This window comes from Haliotis asinina, chromosome 11, assembly GCF_037392515.1.
Source record: "Haliotis asinina isolate JCU_RB_2024 chromosome 11, JCU_Hal_asi_v2, whole genome shotgun sequence".
Taxonomy (NCBI): Eukaryota; Metazoa; Mollusca; class Gastropoda; order Lepetellida; family Haliotidae; genus Haliotis; species Haliotis asinina.
In genome coordinates, this window is record NC_090290.1 from 26,756,462 (window position 1) to 26,780,066 (window position 23,605).

Sequence of the window (23,605 nt, forward strand, 5' to 3'; positions counted from 1 at the left end):
ACTGCTGGGATATTTGGTTACGATCGGACAAGGAATACCATGGATATTTTGAAACAAATGGCATATAATGGGCATCCGGCCTCCTGACTGTTTAGGTGTAAAAATTCTGCTAATATGGACAGGAGCCCAGTTCCTTTGTCCGTCACGGTCGAAGGAGCGGGCGCTGACCAAATTGCGGTTTGGTTTCGTAATTAGACCGTTGGCGAGAAACATTATTCGCTCCGCATCAGTGCCCCTTTAAACTGGCAACTTCTTCAAAGACACTTTGATTTTAAAAAAAACAAACTAACATTGCAGACTATTTAATAGGAGGTATCTGGTTTGTGTGGCAGTACTTATCACTGGTTGTGTAAAGTCTCCTCTATTCTAATGTTTATCCCAGTCAAGACATTGATTCTGAAGGATTTATTCATAGAGTCCACAAATGTCTTTCATAATACCTTTTGTTAACCATTTCAAGACAGCACGATTAGAAAGAAAACACATTCAAACTCTCACTTTATTGGTCTGGAGAGCAAACTTCTGACTGTTGAGATGAAATTTCATTTACATGTGATCTGAAATAATATGCCCTCTGATCTTTGTTTTGCAGTAGTGAAAACTAAGTCTGACTTTTGTTTTGATGGTGGTTTGAGTCATTATGAAAAGGATACTGTACACTAGTTCTTCATTCCTAAATTACTGTACTGCATTCCTCCAAGCTGAAAAGATTGCAGTAATGACCAAACATGTATTAATAATTCCAATAATTTTCTATGACAACATTATTGCTTGTGACGACTTTCCTCCTTTTCCATTATAGGTATTGCACCAACTAATAGAATTCCTATTTAAATTCTTACATCACATAACCTACACCAAAAAGGAACTGAAACAGTTGAAACCAGTGAGTGAGGATATTTGCTCCTTCTGTAAAACTATTAGTGAAAGTTTATTACACGTTTTTCTGGAATGTGAGTTTGTCAAAGAATTCAGGTTAAATGTGGAATTATGCGTGAACTATTTTTTCAGTGAAGATATAAAAGTGGACACTAGTGCCATTCTTTTTGGTTTCTCAGCCAAATTTAAGTTGATTAACTTTTTTTGTTATGTACTAGACATGTTTTCTTAAGTAGTCTTAAAAATACAACAGTCAAAAAAAAAACATCCTTGATTCTACCATGATTCAAGAAAAGTTTTCCTTATCCTGACTCATGCTTATTGCTTATCTCCTCTTCCCTGGTGAATGTAGTGGAACACCTGACATCCCTTGAAATTCCCTTCTAAAAGAAGTGGACGTAAAATACACTCATCCATATATAGCCTTCCCTTTCCCGCGCAACCGGTCATGTGACCTGCCATGCTTTTCTCTCTCTCCCTATCTCCTGATGAGGGCGGCTGGTGGCACCTGGGGTCCCATACACGGCAATAAGTCTTTCATTCTTTTGGGGTTTTTTTCTAACTAAAGTCGTGCTGTTTGTTTTTTTTGGCTTGTATATAGTTGTTATTATTATACAATGTTGTGATTATTGTATCTATTTCTAACACATATTTCGACAACTGAGACTTAGTCTCAGTTGATGAATTTGTGTTTTCAGTGCAGATTACGGCTGTCGGCGGTTGACCCGCACGTACTTTGCCTGGCGTGTAAACTTTTATGTTCTGCTCATATTCGTGTATTTTGTATTAAATTGTCTGAAGCCGAATTTTTATTATACTTGCGGTCTGTTCACAGACGTGCTAGAGATAAGCAACGTCAGCTCACATTAGCCATGTCTGAATCTAGTGAAATGAAGTTGGGTAACCATTTAATTATTGATGCTGAGATTCATTGCAGCGAGATGCCAGCTGTGTTGCCAAGGTTGTGTCCAGGGTTGGGCAAGTCCCCTCCTAAGACTCAGAAGAGACCATCTGTTGAGACAGGACCGTCTCAGACTAAGAAAATTAAGAAGTCAAAGTTGTCATCCGTAAGATCATCGCAGAATCATCCTTCATTGGTAATGAAGTCATTCGGGGAGGAGATAGTCACCTTAGAAGAACGTGTATATTTTGACGCGCCTCCATTATTCATACAGAGTGAAGATACCACTCACCGGACATCGGCAACTAGATCGACAATGATGGCATCTTCAACGCCTCAGAACACGTGAATGGACCTTTCAGCGGAGCAGGTCTCCTTCAGTCTCCCCTATTCATAGAAGATGTTTCGTCACCCCTATGGAGGAAGTAAACATTCTCAGATGTCAGGAAGATCGTCTAGGGGTGGTGGAGGAAATAAACACTGAAGATCAGGTTCGGAATGACTGGAGTCTTCCATCCCCAGCCGCTCCCATACAATCGTCTCAAGTGGGTGGACGTCTACAACGCTACTGGGAAAATTGGGAAATCCTCAATGACAACTGTGTCACGAATATTCTACGAGACGGCTACAAGATTCCACTGGAGGATACACCACCACTCACAAGACTACCAACTCCTATCATCTACACAAACAATCAACCAGGCTAGTTGACCGATGCTATATCAACACTGTGGCAGAAGGGAGCAGTAGAAGTAATACAGCCACAGAGTCTAACGCCTGGATTTTACTCCCCAATTTCCTGAGTACCGAAGAAGAATTCCAGAGAGAAACTCCGTCTCATTTACAACATGAAGGAATTCAACCAAAAGTTTCTACAGAAGCCAGAACATTTCAAGATGGTACGTCTTCCTCAACTAAGACTCCTCATCAGACCAGCAGACTATCTAGCCAGCACAGATCTACAAGATGCATACCTGCATAGCCCGATATATCGAGAATCCAGGAAATATCTGCGTTTATTTTTCCATGGCCAGCATTACCACTTCAACAATGGCAGTGTCTACTAGGCCTCCTCACGTCAGCGTAAGATATGACAAGAAGAGGAAGGCTGCAGTTGCATCTCTTACAACGATTCTTGAATCTTCTTCTCAACAACAGAGGACAGATTCCACTCCCAGACAGCCTGAAGCCTTTTCTGATGTTGTGAACTCACCGATCGAATGTCTGCGCAGGAGCCTATATGTTAGAGACGGTATTCAACAACCACCTTTACATAGACGCATTTCTACAAGGATGGGGAGCTCATCTGAGAAACGAGGTAGCATCAGGAATCTGGAACAAAGAGGAACAGGCTCTTCACATCAACCAGTTGGAAATGGGTTCTACATTATCTACATACTTAGCTGCTCTCAGCTCAGTCACCACCATGGAAACAGGGACCAAACTGACTAAAGTACCAGAGCCCATTACTTTACTATGTTTGTTCAAGTTGGAAGATCAACACCACAGATTTAGAGCTCCAGCTTGTTATCTAAATATTGTACTTCAACATCTCACAAGTGATGCATATGAACCACTTGATTTGAAATGTTGACTCAAAAGACACTATTTTTACTTGCCCTGGCTACAGTGGCAAGAATGTCAGAAATTCATGCTCTAGACTTTAATCGAATGAGCTTTGATACAGGTCACCAAGAAACAGCTCATTTAGGTCTAAGATGGGATTTCAAGGCAAGGTCAACTGGACAGACAGTTCCGTATACCGGCTTTGTCTACAATCTTAGGACCACACAATACACAAGATTTGTCATTATGTCCAGTGAGAGCATTGAAAATATTTATTGCATGTACCAAGTCTAGAAGACAATGGTTCAAGCACCTATTCATCCGTAGATCTACTGAGACACCCAAGGAAGTATCCCGCAACACTATCTCAGTGTGGATCAGAGCTGTTATACTTAGAGCATATAAAGCAGCAGGATTAGACCCTCCACGAGCTTCTAACCCACGTGAAGTCAGAGCTCTAGCCTCTACAGTAAGTGCTCGCTATCTACCATTATGGAAGGCTGTTTTTGGAAGTCAAATACGGTATTCGCCAACCATTACCTGCGAGACATAGCCACGGAGGACGTCACTGACATTCATCAGTTTGGACCACATGTCCTTGCTCAGCAACTAACAGTTTCCCGACGACGCTGACTTAACCGATTTATCACATGACTTGTGGAAACCAGACGCCCTGTGGAGTATATTGGTGGAAAGTCTATGTGCACGTCTTGAACAGACTAGCATAAGTGATTATGACCTTGTATTCATTATGAAGATAATTAAACATGAAGAACTAGCTTTGATTGTTATATCGTGATATTTAGTTTCATCAGAAACTAACAAGATACTAGCTATATTAGTGTCATCAGCTACCAGTCAACAAAGCCTTTTTTCAGCTGGATGTGATTTACCCCAAAATCTACAACTGATATGAGCAGAATAAGACTGAATTATCTCCGTTACAAGTTCCTGTTGGGGGGGAAATTATTTGACATAATTTTCACAGCCAGCAGAATCCAGCGTGGCCTGACACACCACCGTTTCCGTCGGATTCTATAAGCACTAAGCATGAGTCAGGATAAGGAAAAATATGTAATTTTCTTAATAAAATTGATATTTTATACTTATCCTGACTCATGACAAAAGCCCTCTCAGCTGTCCGGCACAGGCACGCTGAATTAGTTAATTCTCATGTCGGTCGATGTACTGGATCGATGTACATGGAGAGAGTCAAGAGCATGGCAGGTCACATGACCGGTTGCGCGGGAAAGGGAAGGCTATATATGGATGAGTGTATTTTACGTCCACTTCTTTTAGAAGGGAATTTCAAGGGATTTCAGGTGTTCCACTACCTTTGCCAGGGAAGAGGAGATAAGCTATAAACATGAGTCAGGATAAGTATAAAATATAAATTTTATTCAGAAAATTACATGATTCTGATTGGTTGATCTGACTTTAGGCCGTTTCACCGCACACTAACAAGTCTTATTGTGAGAAGTACTTCTGTTTGACCTCAATGGTGGTGGATCATAACATTTTAACATCTCCATGGAATGAAGATTTTATGGATATCAATTTCTTTATATGAGAACACAACGTTTCGGAGTTAATGCTTACTCCTTCATCAGGATTCGGAGTTAATGCTTACTCCTTCATCAGGATGATGAAGGAGTAAGCATTAACTCCGAAACGTTGTGTTCTCATATAAAGAAATTGATATCCATAAAATCTTCATCCTTATGCATTTCACTTCTAAATGCCCTTCAAAGACTTGATCTCCATGGATTTTGACGCGGACTTTGGAATTTTCCACATATACAATTCGAAATTTTGGGATTGAAAATGCATCTGATGCCACGGTTGATTCCTTCACTACTCTTGTATATACAACACTGTCACACTAACGCAGCTTGACCAATATGACTGATATCAACACAACAGATGTGATGGAAATGCTGATAAAACGTTTATTAAAACTTCAAAAGTACAATTATATGATTTTTCCTCCACAATTAACTGGGAATTTCACTGTCATATTACCCTCTAATATAAAAATATTCAATTACAATACACAACTCCTAACATAAACAATATCTGACATATAATTCAGAATGCCTTGCATAAATACACCCCTATCTATTCAAAATTGTGCAGCAAAACGTCAGTAGACATTTACCTACCTGGAAAATGGTATATTTGTTTCCGTTAGAATGGGAAATTTGCAAGATGAGTCTGGTGAAAGACCCAATTTATGCTACTCATACTCCATCATATCCTGTTGTGCATCCTTCACTATAATATGTGTAAAAAACTGAACCTCCAGAGTTCTGCTCTGCCATCTTCCCGCCAAGGCAGTCACTGTTGTGTTTGTGCACACTTCGAAAAAAGTTTGGCTTCAAATGATGAAAACAAGAAATACGGAGTTATTCGCACATGCGCACATTTTGACAGCGCAGCGCTGTCACTATACTGTCGCATGCCAGGGTGGAGGCAAGTAAGTGAAAGTAAGACCAACTCTACGCTTTCGGTTCTAAATGAAATTTAGAGACTATATCAATTCTGTATAACATACATCTAATTTCCCAACACAGTATGTTTGTCTCCTAATTATTTGAACTGAGACCTGGCCACTCTCTTGCCCGTGTGTTACTATTCACACACACTGACAACAGTTTGTTTGCCAATCTCATCTTTTCGCTTTTCCTTGAGTTTGTGAACTCAGAACTGTTCAATCACTACTCTTGTGTATCCACTGTTTGTGTATACTCTCCTTGTAACCAGATGTACTGGAATAAATAAAAATTTTTTAAAAAGTCTGTCTTTTGATTTGATGGTGGTTTGAGTCATTATGAAAAGGATGCTATATGCTTGTTCTTCATTCCTAATCTAAAATGTTTGTGTTAACTATAATGAGACAAAAGATGTTTTTATTTTTGTATTTTGTTGCAGTGTGGATATAATGAAGACAAAATTAGATGCAGAAAACCTTGGCATCATAACTCAACACAGTTTCATGCAGGAATTCTTTCCAGGACAAGTTATACAGGATGTTCCAACGAATTTCACCCTGTTTCACTACAATGGTCTTGCAAGGTCATGCCTCCATGGAAAGGTAAGCCCAGACTAATTAAACTCAGCCTCATGGCATGGCGAAGGGTTGACAGAGTGACAGCCTCATGGCATGAACATGGTGGTATTGTAGTGAATAGAAAGAACATGACTAGGTCAGAACATGTCCCTGATAATGTAGTAATTAGTTTTAACTCAGAACTAGGAATTTTGCTTTAAGTCTGAAATGATAAAGGATAGTTTAGGGACAACAAAAAGTTAAGAAAAATATTATCAAAAAATTATAAAATTATATCTTAACTACTTCACTTCAGTTGTATAAACACTGTCCTAAATAATCCTTTTCTATCATTGTACCTGTTTCAGACTGAGTTGTACCAACTCACCAAATACATAACTATCCAGGACATCGAAGGGAACTAGTATTAACTGTAATTAACAGCTCTTGTGGCAGGAATATTTCTTTCAGTTGTATATCATGGTTCTGTTTATCACTGTTTGAGACTTGAGACAATTCAGTGTGTCATGAAACAACATCAGTACCAGACTTTGACTTCATGTCCTTCAATGATGATGGATAGATAATAGATAAAGCTCTTGTTAACACTGCCACCATGCCACTCTAAATACCAAGGGACTGTTTGTATTTCATGAATATACCATTGATTCCGATCCTTAAATGTTACTGTTTGAGTCTGAAATCATCATTACTCAACAGAGGCTAACATTCAGCAATGAGATTGACCCCACAAGCTACTACTGACAGGTTTTTGGAAAAATTCCCTACTGTCTCTTATGTTACAATTAATATTTTGAGAGATTTGGAGGCTTTTTTTGCTACAATGTAAAGAGGTGATCCCATGGGCATCAGTTATGAAAAGCTCACTCAGTATCACTTTACTTGTTAGTGTGTGGATGTGGTATATCCTGTAGTAAGGCTCATTAGTCGTATGCGCTGGTCTGGATGTAGAATAGGCATGTTTTGCCAAAGAAGGAAATTTTGTGTGAGGATAAGTATACTAATGTGATCAATACTCAGTTCCTGAAAATTGTTTGAAATGTGTTCTACTTATTGTGATGTTTATGACAATACATTGATGAAAAAACAAGACAAATGTTTGTTGCAGCCTATAAAGCATAACTGATGCTCTTTTTGTGTCAGTGATAGACCAGCTTGGACTGAGCCATCTGAAAAGAGGGATGATTGAATAACTGCAAAGGATAAGTTATATACCTAAACAGTCTGTATGCATTAAATACAAACAATGACAATGACAATTTATTTCAGTATGAAGGCCATATGGCCTGAAGTACATTAAATATACAAAAGAAACAGTGCACAGTGGTGTACAAAGAGTTGAGGGTTGTGTACTGCCAATATACTCAAATTGGCAAGTTTCATTTCAAATAGATACTTACAGCTAGTATGTGTTCATAGTGAGTTGATGTCAGTAACTGATAATATTTAGCCAGTGATGGATTAGCATGATAATATGATGGAATAATTTTCTTGTGGCTTCCAGAATAATTAAGGACAAATAAGCAAAAAATGGTACTCATCCTCGATTTGCTGCAACTGGCACTTAGTGCATAATAACATTCTTTTCTCAACAGTTTTATCAAACCTATACTGTTGAATATTCAACTTATGTGAAGGACAATGAAACTTACATAGGATTCTTCTCAAATCGTGTCTGTCAGCTCTCAAGTGCGGATATGTATTTCTCAGGAGTTAATAGTGATTTCAGTTCAGAATATGCCCCCAAAAAGTTACAATTACTAATCTTAGAATGCCAATCTTTAAACTGGATATCTTCACAATGTTGTTGAAACTGCATAATAAATATGTCAGCATGACCACAATCCTGGGCGACCCATACATATGAGAAACCAGTGTACCAAAGTAATAATCTAACTTGTAACACCCAATTTATTTTCCCATTTTTGTTGTATGTCTTGAGCATCTCATAACAGGCTTTTGGATATCTTGTATGTTCCATGTATAATAGTCAACATCAGTACTTGATACAGCGGGTATAATATTTAACACAAAGCGGGTGTCTGCCTGTCTCACCAAGAATGGCATTTGTGGAAACAGTTTTACTGATACCTATAAATCTCTTAAAGAAATTTCCTTGTACTCTTTCAATTACATCTCTCTTTGTGAAGCTCCAAATCTCTGACCCATACAATAAAATGGGAAGGATTTTGGAGTCAAAAATCTTTAGAACACTATTAAAGGAAATAGTTCGGTATTTTCGCCAAATTTTCTGTATTGGAAAAAGCGCTTTAGTGACTTGTAGAGCTAAGGTTTCACAGGCTTTGGACCAACATAGTCTAGACGAAAATACAATTCCAAGATATTTATAGTAAGTTACAATCTGCATTTCAGATCCCCTATAATACCATTTCTCGACTGATTTCAGGTAACCTTCATTCCTAGAAACAATAATATTTGACTTTTCTAAATTAACCTCAAGTCCCCACTTTCAGTAATAATTAGCAAGGGCATCAAGTTTTCTCTGTAAACCAATAGCAGTTGAATCAATCAAAGAGATGTCATCAGCAAACATTAACATAATAATTTCTTCAATACTTCCGGTCACATGTGTACCCCTTAATCCTAGCTGTCTAGATTTGTTAAAAAGTTCATTAATAAAGAAGATGAACAGTACAGGACTAAGCATGCATCCTTGCCGTACACCAGAGGATGTGTCAAACACAACTGATCTACGATTACCGGATCTAATACAGGCTTTCACCTGGTTATACATACTATTCAAAATATAGAAGAACTTACCACGAACACCTTGTTTATGCAATAAATACAATAGTTTATGCCTGTGTACCAGGTCGAAGGCCTTACAAAAATCTATAAAGGCTGCGTAAAATCGGTGCTTAGGCTTCCTCAAATATTTCTGTCATAGGGATTGCAACACAAAAATATTATCAAATGTTGAATGATCCTCTCTGAAGCCTGACTGTGCCTCACATGTTACCTCATTTACCTCCAACCAAAGCTTAAGTCTTTCTTCAAGAATTGATGTGAATATTTTCCCCATTATATTAAGTAAAGAGATACCGCTTTCTGGTCATCTGCTGGTCCTTTCTTATATAAAAGAATTTTCATGCCCACATTCCATTTACTTGGAAAAATACCATTATCTAATATTACCTTAAACAGGATTTCTAAGTAAGGTATGATAAATGCTGCATTCTTGAAACATTCTGCAGGTAGTCCATCAGGGCCCGGAGCCTTAGTATTCTTAAGAGAAATTAAAACTTTCTGTATTCTGTGATGTTATCAGATAGTGGATCAGTAATATTACACAAAGCGCAGTCAATTATTGAGTGATTCATAATAAAATCCCTTACAACAGAATTAAACTCATCATCGGTAGTTGTTACATCAGGATTCAACAAGTTTGTAAAATATTCATACCACGATTCCATTGAGATATTTGAAGTGGGTTTTCCATTACCTAACATTCTTTTGATACAATTCCAAAATGCTTTTCAGTCCTTGTCATTTATGGCATTTTCCATGTTTTCTATGACTTTATTCTTATGTAATTTTTGTTTGGAGATACAAATTTCACGATAGTATCTCCTGGAGTTGAGATACTTGTTAATGTTATACGTTGTGCGACATTTCCTTAGTTGATTAAGAAGCTGATACTTAATTTGTTTCGCCTGACACTCATTGTCAAACCAGACAGGTTGGGTTCAAACTTTCGCTCTGGAGACTAATAATTTGGTCTGGAAATGTGACCCTATGAAATAAAATATATCACCTAACTTATCTACTGCACTATCACTAGCTATTTCAACTATGTCTAACAAAGTCTGAATATTTTTACTGACGTAATCGTAACGGATCGCGGACAGAGCTAAAATGTAAACAGCAAAGTCATTAAATACAAACTTTCCATTTTAAAAATATGCCTTTGAGCTGAAGTCACATGTCTGTATGAAAACATGCTATTTTCTCTATATTTCAAGGCTGTCCAGCAATGCAAGTTGTCATAATTCAGCTCAGCCAGCCACATTTCATTGGACATGTTTTGTACTGACTGCTAGATTTGAGAAGTAACGTTTAATTACTGTAAATCATGAAATTAATGCGTCATGAATTTAATGCGAGTGCAAAGGTCTTGTCTAAAATGCGTCATGAAATTAATATGAGCTCAGGAAGCTGTGTTGATCAGAAAATGCGACACCCTGATTCTTTGATGTTCATTTTCTTTTCATTTCTTATTACCACACACTAGTGACCTGAATTGAACTTGTTAAGTATTGAATGGAATGGAGCTGACGATGTTTTGATTATGCTGCCATGTTTGATCACATGATTGCTTGCTACTACTTTTCTTTTGACAACAATTAATGGTGAATTCAAGGTGGCCATGAAGAACCAATTTATTAATTGGTATGCCAACAAAGTGTCAGACAATTTGACAGGTTCCAAAAAGGACACATTTGTGGATTTACGAATAAGTGTGATAAAGCCTCTACCTACCAAATGGATGGAGGCCGCGATTGCAAAGGTGAGCATAGATCGTGAAACGATCCTGCGTTGCTGTGCTTTGAACAACTGACAGTGATTATTGTAACCAGTAATAACTGACTAGCAATACCGGTAATGAGGAAGTGACCTGTATTGACTGGTGTAGTGTGTAGTGTCAACACTTCTGCTTAGTGACAAAATTTGCTGATGAATTATTTCAATGGGTATTAAGTAGTGTCAATGAAAGGAGTGCTCAGTTGTCAATTAATGTTATACAAGATGTCTAAATTGTTGTTTTATTCTGTCTTGATTGTATTGAAGACAATAAAGACAAGAAGAGATTTCCGTTTTCTGACGTTTATTCAAAAGTACACTCCCAGACTGAAATTCGTCATTTAAATAATGCGACACATGTACAGACGCATTTTTCGCATTAATAAAATGCTCACATTAATTTCATGATTTACAGTAGTTTGCCTTTAAACATAAAACAATGTAGTAGAAGTTAAGGACGAAAATGCCAAGAAAAATACATACATTGTGTGCTAGGTGTTTCTACACCAGTAAATCAGGCATTCAGTCTTGTATAACATTAAATCAGTGATGAAATGCAACTTAGCTTATCATGACAGCTATTTTGTCAGACCATATCAAAGGATATATTTTTATTATACACCTCTGCAATCACTAATAACTGAAAAAGTAATATTTGGGAAATACAAAGTGATAATTATTTATACTCAAACAATAATTAGAATTATGAAAAAATGAAAATCATCCCTATATCTGTTAAACAGTTAGTCACTTTATTGCCTTCCAATCTTCCCAGTTTGAAATACTTGTACTCTTCAAGTAGTTGTAAGTTACAGAGATTTGTTCTAATAAACAAAACATGACACCTACTCCAGAAGATCAGGATTATATTTGTTATGATAGGATATTTATATATTGCACATATCCATGCTAGTACAGTCAAGTCTCATTAATCCAACCTGCATTTATCGGACAGTCAGTTTTATCCTATGCTCTCTTTAGTAACAAATAGAATAAACATAATTTAGTCTCATTTATTTAGTCTTACATCCTTGTTGATCCAACAATTTGCTGTGCAATTGACGGTGTCGTTTTACATGTCCTGATTGTTTAATTGTTTCATAAAGATGTATGCTGAAAGAAAACAGGTGTGAATATATACCATGTATTGCCGTGTTTATGTAATTTTATTGCAAGTTTTTCCTAGAGACTTTTGGCGACTTGTACATTTATGTTTTGTCAATATATGCATGTGTTCTTGGTATGTAAGAGATCAGACATATGTTAACCAATACTCTCTCATATCAGTGCATGGGGTTTGATTTTTCAAAACATCTATGACATTGATGTATTGTAAAGAAGAATTTACTTTCATATGTTATAACCTATGAAATTGGTGTTTTTTTCTGATACATTCCTAGTGTACGGATTATTTTAAGGAGAATACTATTACACTTGTCTGTGATTAACATACAGCAGATTCACAGCTTGGTACCTTGTTTCATATAGATTTCATGCAGAAAATATTTGTGTCCATACAAACATACATATGCAAAATGTATTCTACGTATTCCTTGCACAGACATAAAACAAAGAGACACGTGATAATACGTCATCAAAGTTCCGAAAAAGAAGGTTTGGTGTCTCTACTGTTCAATGTAGTGGCTGGTCGCTTGTTATCTATGACCAATCGTATCATGAGATACCTGTTACAGAGGAAAGCACTGGTAATGGGGCATGACTCCATAAAGCTATTTGTCCAATGATATAACAGCACATCTGTTTATTTTACACATGTCACGGGACAAACATTTTAACAAGGACGTAACTACCTATGCATTCCACCGAAGGCTGCTATTTTAAGGTTGAAAGAGGTGTTCAGTTATCTCATTACTGTAATCTGATTAAATGATTATACGCATGTGTATTGATACTGTGACTGATATACTATCCAGGTTTTTTTTATGATGGATCAGTACAGACTGAGTAATTGCACTGGACTTGATAATTACAGAGATCAAATACAAATGTGTTACACAATGCTCATGCAAATTGCATAGAAAACTGACAATTGGAAAAGAAGTTTTTGTATTACCAATTTACTGTGTTTTGTAACATTTGAAGTAATAGATTTCATTGTTGTAATAACACTGACATGGATATTTACATAATTGATGCAAAGGCACAACTTATCATGTTATATTTGATTGGTAACATTATCAACTTTTGATTATGGAAAATAACTAGTTACAATTCAGTAAGCTTTAAATTAGTAAGTAAATTCATGTCTAATCTATTCAGACTTGGATATATAATTATTTGTTGTTTATACATTATGTTTCATTATGTGAAACATAGCATTGTAATATTTAATAAATTCAAATTATTCTATTGTATGTCCTTGTGTGTATACATTGTATGTCCTTGAAACTTCGTATATTGTTCGTATCTGTAAAAACATCATAAAGCCCTTTTTAGAGGACATATGTCAAACGCTGTATAGGCCTACAAAAATGGTTAGCAATTGCTATTAAAACACGTTAAATACTTCTTCTGACTGACACAAAAGGTAGCATCTCTTGTAAGAAAAGCTAATATTTGCTCTACTAATTTGGTTGAAGTAAGAGGTACAAGGTGATTTTAAAAAGTGAAACACACTTATGCATCTCTCGCTGAATAAGCAGTGCTTTCTCTTGATGAATAAATACTGAAAGCCTTTAAAAACGTAATTTGACATTCATACTTGCTTTACTCTCACAAATGTCCACATATATAGATGTGACTGGCAGATATGTTTTAACTAGACATCTGTGGATAACTTTATCGGAAAATGGTCAGTCAACAATAATGTAAGTGACGCAACAACAACATCAAAGGAATTAGGCCATCAATATCGTGTGTGTCCACCGTGCACTGTATGACTCCAGTCTCCAGGGGCATTGGAAGACAGATTTCTCAGAAACAGCTGTGGGATGGGCTGCCAGTGATGTTGAAGGGCTGGTGTCAATTCAGCACTGGTCCTTGGTCATGGCACCACCCCTTCCAAAACGACCATGTTCAAAAACAGATGTCATATTATGGATTTCACTTTCTTAGTAAAGCATAAATTCTAGTACTTTTTTGGGTTGAGTCCCATCCGGGATTCGAACCCACACCCTCAGAGTCAGGCACCTAATGGATTGGCTAATCACCAGCACACAAAGTCAGCAGCCTAGCCCGCTCAGCCACCGCGACCTCAAAAAAAATGGAAGTTGGACAACTGTGTACCCCTGTGATAAATGTACATTGGCACTTCTCCCACGAGCAAAAGCTGTGAATACACAATGCCATTTAGATTCTAAGTGGTCAAATGCAACGTATATCTCATATTTGAGATTTCACTTTCATAGTAAAGTACAAATTCTAGTACTTTTTGGGGTTGCAGGATTTGAACCTGCACCTTCACAGTTTCGGCCAAGCCAACTCTGTTATTGCGGTCCTGTCAAACTGTCGTCAAAAGTGATGCACTAGGTCACCGGCAAATGCGTCACTTCTGGTGGCCCGAAAACGTTTTCTGAGTTGACCAACAGTGGATGGATGCACATCACAGTGCCTAACAATCATCACATCTGAAGAACCATGGCAAGAATCTGATTCTTGTCATCTTGTGTCAAGCGTGACTTTTTCTCAACATGATTCAGTTTCACAGTTCCTTGTGTTTTTATAGGCCCTATGTGAAGGCAGTGCACAACGTGTTTCATGAATGTGGTTGTGTTTACGAGAAATGTCTGGGGTTCAGTATTAAGCATAGAAGAATGTCAGCCTTTTATCCCTACATCCTCTGTATCGCAGGAAAATAATCTTCAATAGACGTTTTGTAAGTTCCAGGAATAACAAATACGTTTTTAATGGCTTTCGGTATATGTGGCTCTTGCTGCCAATTACCTGCCCCATAAACACGTCACGCGCTGTGAAGAGGTGGGTAATTTGCCCCATATATGCTTCTCTTAGTCTTAATGAGATAACACTCAGTCACATGTAGGGATTGATCCAGGCACCTATCCCTATCTAGTGCATCACTTGAGACCGCTCAGCCAACATAACCCATGAATGATACATAATTGCATATGCTATTAGTTGCTTGTTTTGGTAACATATTGACTAGTTACTCATCCTCTATAATGTTTATCAACAATCTGCCTTTACAACAAATACTATTTTGTTTTACATGCACTTTTCCACTTGCCAGGTTGTTTATCAAGAGGCATCAGTGAGACTTGAAGATGAGTTAGAAGTACAGATAGTAACGGATACCTCGCCAATCAAGTGCTGTTTGCAGACAAAATGGCCAACAATAGAACTGATATGGAAGTCTGGTAACACCCCCTCCCTGAACTGATCAGAAACCAGGTGGATGTTAAGTTGTTTCTCAACATCGGGGTTTCATTGAGATCTGAAGCCATGTTGTGTAGCTGATGATCTGCCATTGCAACTTGCCAGTAGCATGTACCCAACAGAGAATGAGAGTAATGGTTAACTCTCTCCCTCACTGGCTTCCTCAGAATAACACTCACAGTACAAAGAAGACAAGGAGACAGTTCCTGTAACAGAATTCCTGTACACATAACTGTTTCACTAAAGTCAACAATCCTCACCCCTAAAGACTGAATATCAGGGATGAGAACATATCTTCGATTACTGTTTATGAGTGGTATTACATCACAGCCTGTTTGTGAATTTGAAACAGTGCAAACAATGTTATAACTAATGAATTGTCCTATAAATTTGGACAGTTTTACTACAGCAGTTCATGTCAGCATTTTGTTGTAGTCAAATAGCATGTGTCATACTGAAATGTAATAAGTATCCTGCCTGCAATACTTAGTGTAATGAGAAACATAGATTTCCATCTTGTTTGTGAGATACAGTGCATGCCTTATTGCATGCCATGGTCTGGAGCAGCATACTCAGTATATCATAATACGTAAGTTATTCTGTTGTTATTCTATTGACTGTATTTTTGTTTCAACGTTTTTTGATTACGAATCAAACCTAGCACAGTGTCATATGATCTGAGAAAGTAAGAGATTTTGTCTTCACTTGTGATTGAAATACACTCCAGGCCAGTTTCTCACTATAATGATCAATAGAGGGCAACATTTTCTTTTCAATATGAATATCTTATATATGTTGGAATGTATTTTATAAATATGTGGCACATTTTCAAGATAATGAAATCAACTATTGTATTGTTTGTACTGCACTTGATGGACAGCTCAAAACAATATCATTGGTTACTGACATTTTGTTGTTGACTAATCTTTTTCATAAGAAATCCTTCTTGGGGTACTTATAAGCTTTTTTATGTGGATCAAAACTGCCTATGACATTTGTAGAAATATTTTGAATAAAATATTTACAAAACAAAAACCATGTTTTGCCTTATTGGACCACCCACTACTGAGTCCAGAATAAACCCAAGAACTCTTGGTGCTCTCCTTGTGTCTCACTTTCCATGCTACTGTTCCTTTGTGAAGATGTGTGTGTGCCATTGTTTGTTTTATGAGTGAACTGCTAAAGATGAGTGCTTCAGACTCCAATACTGTATGTATGATTACTGTCTTTTTTATTTAATGGGCTGGTAAATTTAGTTAGTTTGAGTTAAGTTTCATTCATCTCTGTTGTAACTTGCATGCCTGCATGTTTTGACCATATTGCAGGCAACATAGCGGCTGCTATCATTGTACATATAGGTTTTTTACCTGTGTGTTGTGGGATTGTTCCTTATTTGTCAAGGATGCTTCCCATTACTATTTGTATAATGTGTTTGCCATATTGCATTATATGTGTTACGCATGTACATTACACATGTTTGTATATTGCTTTGTATGCATGCCATTCTTTGAGCTCAGGTGAATTTATGTTTGTTTCCAAGTTTGTCATATGACGGCATGTTTACGACTATGTATGAGCAGTTAGTTTTTATTGCCCATGCGTGTAGTTATTCATGTTTTAGTGCCTACCACTTTATCATTTGATATCCGTTCACCTTTTGTAATTTAAAACTGCATTTCATCCAGTTCAGTACTAGCCCCTGGGAAGAACGCAAAGCTTTCTAATGAGTCTGCTCCCACTACTGTTTCTGTACCTCCCCCCTACACCTACCACTTCTGCAGTTTTTCCATCTTTACTAACATTTGATGAAATAACTCTTTCCCAAATATGGTCTCACAACACTGCCAGTGCCTCTGAAGGGTTGGTCCCAGCCCAAGCCTTGCCTTGGGGACTGGCCATACCTTTGAGAATAGATCAGGCCCAAGTCTCGGCTCCAGTACAGGACATACTTCCCAGTGCGGGGACACGGGTTATGGCCTGTTGTCTACTGGTGTCTCAGCCAAGCAGTTACCCCGCAAGCCAGTTCATGTGTCTTTTGGTTTGCCTGTAACAGGTACATACATTTCAGTGGATGACTATGTCTCGTCTAGGTGCCCGTGGTTCGACCTTGAGCCATCGTTACGATGATCCTGAACACTTGTCACTGTTGGGTCCTCTGAGCCCTCAGTACTCTACCTCGTGTTTTTGCTCCAAGTCTGCTCTCGAACACGACTCCTGAGCCTCAAAATGAAGAAGATAGGTGGATGGTTAGGTGAAATCCTTTTTTGAATCATCACTGAGGGAAGTACATGAACACATTGCAGCAGATCTTCAGACCAGATGGCCTAATCCGACAGAATTTTGTTTGCCCGATGAGGCTTTTGCTCCTACTAAGTTAGCGGAGGTTCGGCTCTGCATTCTACCTTTCTTGCTTCATGAGGCTGGCTGGATCTTGGGCGATATCCTTAAGGAGAAGAGTCTCTGCTCGAGCCTCCTGTTGTTGACGAGTGTGTCTATGCCTCAGTCACTTTGGGAGGCAGCGTTCCAGGTGAACACTCAGGCACTGAGATCCACATATCACTCCTTCAAGGAGCCATACTAGAATGCAGCTCAACAGCTGAGAGTGGTGATCCATGGCCTATCTTTCTACTTTACAGGGAAAATTGGTGGATCAAGACTGGAACGTGGATGATTTGTCTTTCCCCTCCTTAGCTAGGCAGCTAACTGACGTTCCTTCACACTTGGCTTAGGGACAGCTTGTGCAGCCTGTGCTACTCAGATGATGTCTTCCAGCCACACAACAAGTGCTGTCACTCCCGTTTTCGATGGGTTCTTCCCTTTTCCCGTTTGCGATTAGATTAGTCCGGGAGGCCGCTGAGGCTTTATCATCTGTGTCTCATCAGGCTCCCTCGATCCTGTCCTCTGTCTATCCTTCAGTGCCAGCAAAGGAGTCTGCCAAATGGTGAACGCCATTACAGTCTCAGTCTCAGCATTGCCTTTTACTAAATGGTCCTGTAGGCGGCTGGCTCTCCCTTGGTGAACGTGAGAAAGCCACTTCAATTCCCTGGGTCCTCTCTACACACAGGATGGCATCTCCACGGCACCAAGGGTGTTCACCAAACACATGTTGATTCTAGCTCACTTAGCCAGGTTGCAGGCTTCGTTTTGTCATCTGTACCCTGATGAATGGCTTTTCAGAGCGTTAGGCCAGCAGATAATTCGGGATACCACTCACACGGTGATGGATATCCCTCTAATCTAGGCTAGATCATCAGTCTCAATACGCCAGACCTTGTTCCGATCTGGATCTGGCTGTTCTCAATACCGCCACGGGTATTGTTTCCCTGTCACAAGACTGTATCGTCAAAGTCCAGAGGACTGTCTTACCCTTTCTTGAGTCCACCAGGGCCTCAGCTCAGAGGTGACTCTGGCCACTAGGCAACATGGCAGCAATGGTGGACATGGTTTGGTTTGCACAATTGAGGATGCAACCCATACAGCAGGCCCTGGCTCAGCTGTGGCTCCACTCAGAAAGCTACAAGACAATTTTCGTGGTGCCAGTGTGGTTGTTTCTGCACTTATGGTGGTGGACAGTCATCAGGAACTTATCCAGAGAGATCCCGCTGGAGTCCCTCAGGGGTTTGAGTGATGTTCTAAGACCAGTCAGTCTCAGGCCTGTGGTCAGAGACCAAGCCTAGTCCACACATAAACATGTTAGAATTGAGAGTAGTCCGATTGGTGTATGGTTCATGGTCAAGTGGAGATGTAAAACCAGTGACCTATATCTTCAAGCAAGGCAGGTGTGGTGTTTCCGTGCCACCTGTAGGAAGCATTGCAGTTTGTGCTATGGTGCGACCAGTACAACATTCAGGTGATACCAATCTATCTCTCAGGCATAGACAATGCTCGAGCAGATGCACTCTCTCGGTGTATTCTATTGGATTGGGGATTTTTGAGATTATGTTCGAGTTGTAGGGGTCGTTCCAGGTGAATCTGTTTGCCTCTGGCATGACAAACCAGATTCCAGTGTTTTGCTTTCAGATCCAGGATCCCAGGGTGGTAACCAACAACTCCTTCCAACTCTGCTGGGTTGGGCAGTTTCTGTGGGCATTTCCACCGATATCGTTAATTCCCAAGGTCCTGTTGCAGCTAGCCACCCAGCCAGCTTGACTACTTGTGCTCCTTGCACCCCTTTGGTCAGCTCAAAACTGGTTTCTGATAGTCATGAGGTTTCTGGCTCAACTGCCTATTGTATTACCCTTTCACCTGGACTTACTTCCCAGAATGGAACACCGTACTGAATCCCAGGATTCAATGGGAGGCGCCTGGCCACTGTCTGAAATTGGCTCCAAGCAAGCAGAATTCCTTTACCAGGTGCAAACACAATTCTGGCTTCTCAGAGGGATTCGACAAATGTTCAGTATGAGGATAGATGTAAAGGAGAAAACATGCCTCCTGAGGTTTTGGTAGACACTGAAAAACTGGAGGAGGTGGGGGAGATTTCCCGATCCTGATCTGCTTTAGGGCTATTTGGAGCCATCCCATCACATTCATTTGCTATTATCAACTGGACTGACACTCTCGGGAACGTGTTCGGTTTGGTCAGTCAGTTCCTAGTACTGAGCAGAGTCTTCTTTCTCTAACCAATTGAGCTTTCGAGTTTCCCTCCTTCGTCATCTCTTGTTTGGTGGGGCTCTTCCAATGTCCCCCACTAGTCCCCTTGTTGATAATGGGTAGTTTGGTGGTGCCTTTTTACTGTGCTTTTCATTTCGCTATGGCATATGTGGGCGCATACACTCCTTCCATTGGAATCCTGTCCTATGGCAATATTTGTCATCTTCCAAACTGGGAGGGGTGCAGGTATTTTTTTGCTAAATTCATTACGTAGTACTTATGAGCATAATTTTTGTTTGTCCTTGTGCCTAGTCGTGTCCTTGCCCATCCAGCATATCATGTCAGATCGGGGATTTCCACTAATTTCACAGGTTTATGGTCACTTGACAAAATGCCACTCCCACACTCATGTAGGAACGTAGCTTATGCTTTTAAGTACCTCAAGGAGGATCTCTTATGAAAAAGAATTGAACAAACTTGTAGAAGTTGATGATTCTTTGAAGAGAGCCTTCCTTGGAGTAGGGCCACTTACCTCCCCACATTCTGTCTGATCATGTTCAGCATGGAAAGAAGTATGAGGAGAGCGCTTTGAGTTAAAGGTAATTGGCGGTGGGGTACATTCTGGACTTGGTAGGGATATACCAATAAGGCAAAAACACAGATTTTTGTTTTGTAAATATTTTATTCAAAATATAGTTACAATTGTCGTAGGAATTCTTGATGGTCATAAATTGCTTCAGTACCCCATCGTGGACGCTCTTCGAAGAATCATAAACCTGTTCATATTTGTTTGATCTTCTAATTTCTGTGAGAGGTTGTAATGTCTGTTTGATATTGCACCTCATTTATGTGATTTAGGATTGAATATAGAGATTGTTAGGCAATCGATCATTTTGTCTGTATGTTGGGTGTCATATTTTCAAGTTAAGACACTTATAACATTTCATGCTTTAATTCCACTACTCTCTTCTTGAAGGGACCTGCGAAGATCCCGGGGTAGAATAGGCCTTCAGCAACCCATGCTTGCCATAAAAGGCGACTATCCTTTTCGTAAGAGGCGACTAACGGGATCAGGTGGTCAGGCTCGCTGATTTGATGGACACAGATCATCGGTTCCCAGTTGTGCTGATCTATGCTCATGTTGTTGGTGACTGGATTATCTGGTCCAGACTCAATTATCTACAGACCGCAGCCATATAACTTGAATATTGCTGAGTATGGGGTAAAACTAAACTCACTCACTCTTCTTGAAGGATAGAAATGGTAGGCCCTTAAAGATGAAATGAACACGATGTAGAAGAACATTTCTTTGTTACAGTGTTTCAAATACACTAATGAACGAAGAGCTTCACGGACAGACTGCGTCTGTAGCAAGAATAACTTCATGATACTCATTATTTTGTAATTCTGTTTTGATTGTTTACTCTTACAGTAAGCGCATCTATGTCTTCAAACTTTGTACAAATATTTTACAGCAGTAAATATTCTGTTACATCTAAATCTGTGCTGATCTGTTCGTCATTAATAATGAAAGAGTGCATTTATAACCTTTTGTTTAACCTGTCAACCAATCATTTGTATGTGAGAGTTGTATTTTGTTTATTGGCTTATAATGCAGGGAAAGATAGCCAGTGTGTATTCTTTATTGTCGTATAATGGAGGGAGTGAGAAAGCAGTCTGTGTGTATTGTTTATTTGCGCATAATGCATAAAAAGAGATGGCAGCATGCATGTACTGTGTATTGGCATTTAATGCAGGAAGAGATGCTGCCTGTATGTATTGTTTATTGGCTTATGATGCAGGGAGAGAGATGGATGTCAGTGTGTGTTGTTTTCTGGCTTCTTAAGCAGTGTGAGATAGCAGCCAGTCTGTACTGTTTATTGGCTTATAATGTAGGGAGAGATGGTAGGCAGTCTGTACTGTTTCTAAACATATAATATGGAGAGAGATAATAGCCATTGTGTCATGTTTTTGGCTTATTATGTAGGGAGCGATGGCAGTGAGAGAGTAGTGAGAGATGGCAGTCTGCGTGTATCGTATATTGGCTTATAAGGCAGGGAGAAATGGCAGTCTGCATGTATTGTATATTGGCTTATAAGGCAGGGAGAATGGCAGTCTGCATGTAGTGTATATTGGCTTATAAGGCAGGGAGAAATGGCAGTCTGCATGTAGTGTATATTGGCTTATAACACGGAGAGATGGCGGCCTATGTGTATTGTATATTGGCTTATGATGTAGGGAGAGAGATTGTAGCTAGTGTGTACTGTTTATTGGCTTGTAATGCAGGGAGAGATCGCAGCCAGTGTGTACTGTTTACTTGTTTGTGACGCAGGGAGAGATGGCAGTCTGTGTGTTTAGTTTATTGGCTTATCATGCAGGGAGGGATGGCAGCCAGTATGTACTGTTTATTGGTTTTTAATGCATGGACAGATGGTAGCCATTGTGTACTGTTTACTGTTTTGTAACGCAGGGAGATATTGCAGCCTGCGTGTATTGTTCTTGGCTTCTAATGCAGGGAGAGATGATGGCCTGTGTGTATTGTCAATTGGCTTATGATGCAAGGAGAGATTGTAGCCAGTGTGTACTTTTTATTGTCTTCATATTGTGGAGAAACTGAAACCAGTGTGTAATATGTAGAGAGATGATAGCCTGTGTGTTCTGTTTATTGGCTTATAACGCAGATATATGGTAGCCAGTGTGTATTGTTTATTGCCTTTATATTGTGGAGAGATAGTAGCCTGTTTATGTTGTTAATTGGCCTATAGTAAGGAGAGAGGTGGTTGCCAGTGTGTATTGTTTGTTGGCTTATGGGGAGAGAGACGATAGTCTGTGTGTGTATTGTTTCAACAGGTTATGATGGACAATGGTTATTCATGTTTTGTAGTTTCTTAGCACTTGGCTAATAATGCAAGGAGATGAATTTGCCAGCATTGGTTAGGAGCGATGTATTAAGGTTTTTGTCAGCAAATATATACAGTTCAATATTAATTCCCGTCAGAGGTGATGAATGCACAGCAGCAAAAGGTTTCTCTGATTTCCCAGATTCTGGCTTCAGATGCCTTTTACACTTTTAACTGAACTGAATCTCTTGCTACTAAACAGAACAGGATCTCACACTGAGTGAACAATTCCAATAAAGAAATCACCAAACATACACGTTCGGTCCTACCAATCCCCAACCAAACATCTTTTGACAAGTGCTGAACACCAGTCTTATTCTCTTAAACTGGGATTATACGGTTTTGTCTTTTTTGGTTGACTTGCAAGAATCATGGTCATGTTTGATTTCAAGTCATGTTTCTTGGCATCAGTATGTAGGCCATTCGGCTTTGTGTTCCCATTTCGGTTCGGGAAGACAATACATTTGCTCTTTCATCCCTGTTTCTGCTGATCTTTCACAATATGTCTTTTATCCTCCTCCTCAACCAACACGGCCACCAGGAAAGAGGAACTTTCAGCTCATCACTATGAATGTATTCTGTTATATAAAGCATCTTTCAGTGCACGTTCACGAAGACATCTTTCCTCTTCGGTCGTGAATCACACCCTGATTATTCATATTATGTACAGCACACGATGTCCATGTTGTGCATTTGCTGGGAGCATGATAGTCACACGCCGTTTTAATAATTTATACAGCACATACTGGTGTCTTAGCACGCAGGACCCCATTCCTCAAAGCGATGTACGCACTATGGCAG

General features: G+C 39.1%; 1 protein-coding gene across 1 annotated transcript in view; it reads left to right on the forward strand.

Annotated features, from left to right (window-relative positions):
* LOC137256153 (ubiquitin carboxyl-terminal hydrolase MINDY-3-like) overlaps positions 1-16,346 on the forward strand; it is a 49,054-nt gene extending 32,708 nt beyond the window's left edge. The window contains exons 11-12 of the mRNA XM_067793858.1: positions 6,278-6,440; positions 15,166-16,346. Of these exons, the coding sequence (XP_067649959.1) occupies positions 6,278-6,440; positions 15,166-15,315 (313 nt within the window). The 3' untranslated portion in view covers positions 15,316-16,346. The remainder of the gene's footprint in view (positions 1-6,277; positions 6,441-15,165) is intronic.
* The last annotated feature ends 7,259 nt before the right edge of the window (positions 16,347-23,605 follow it).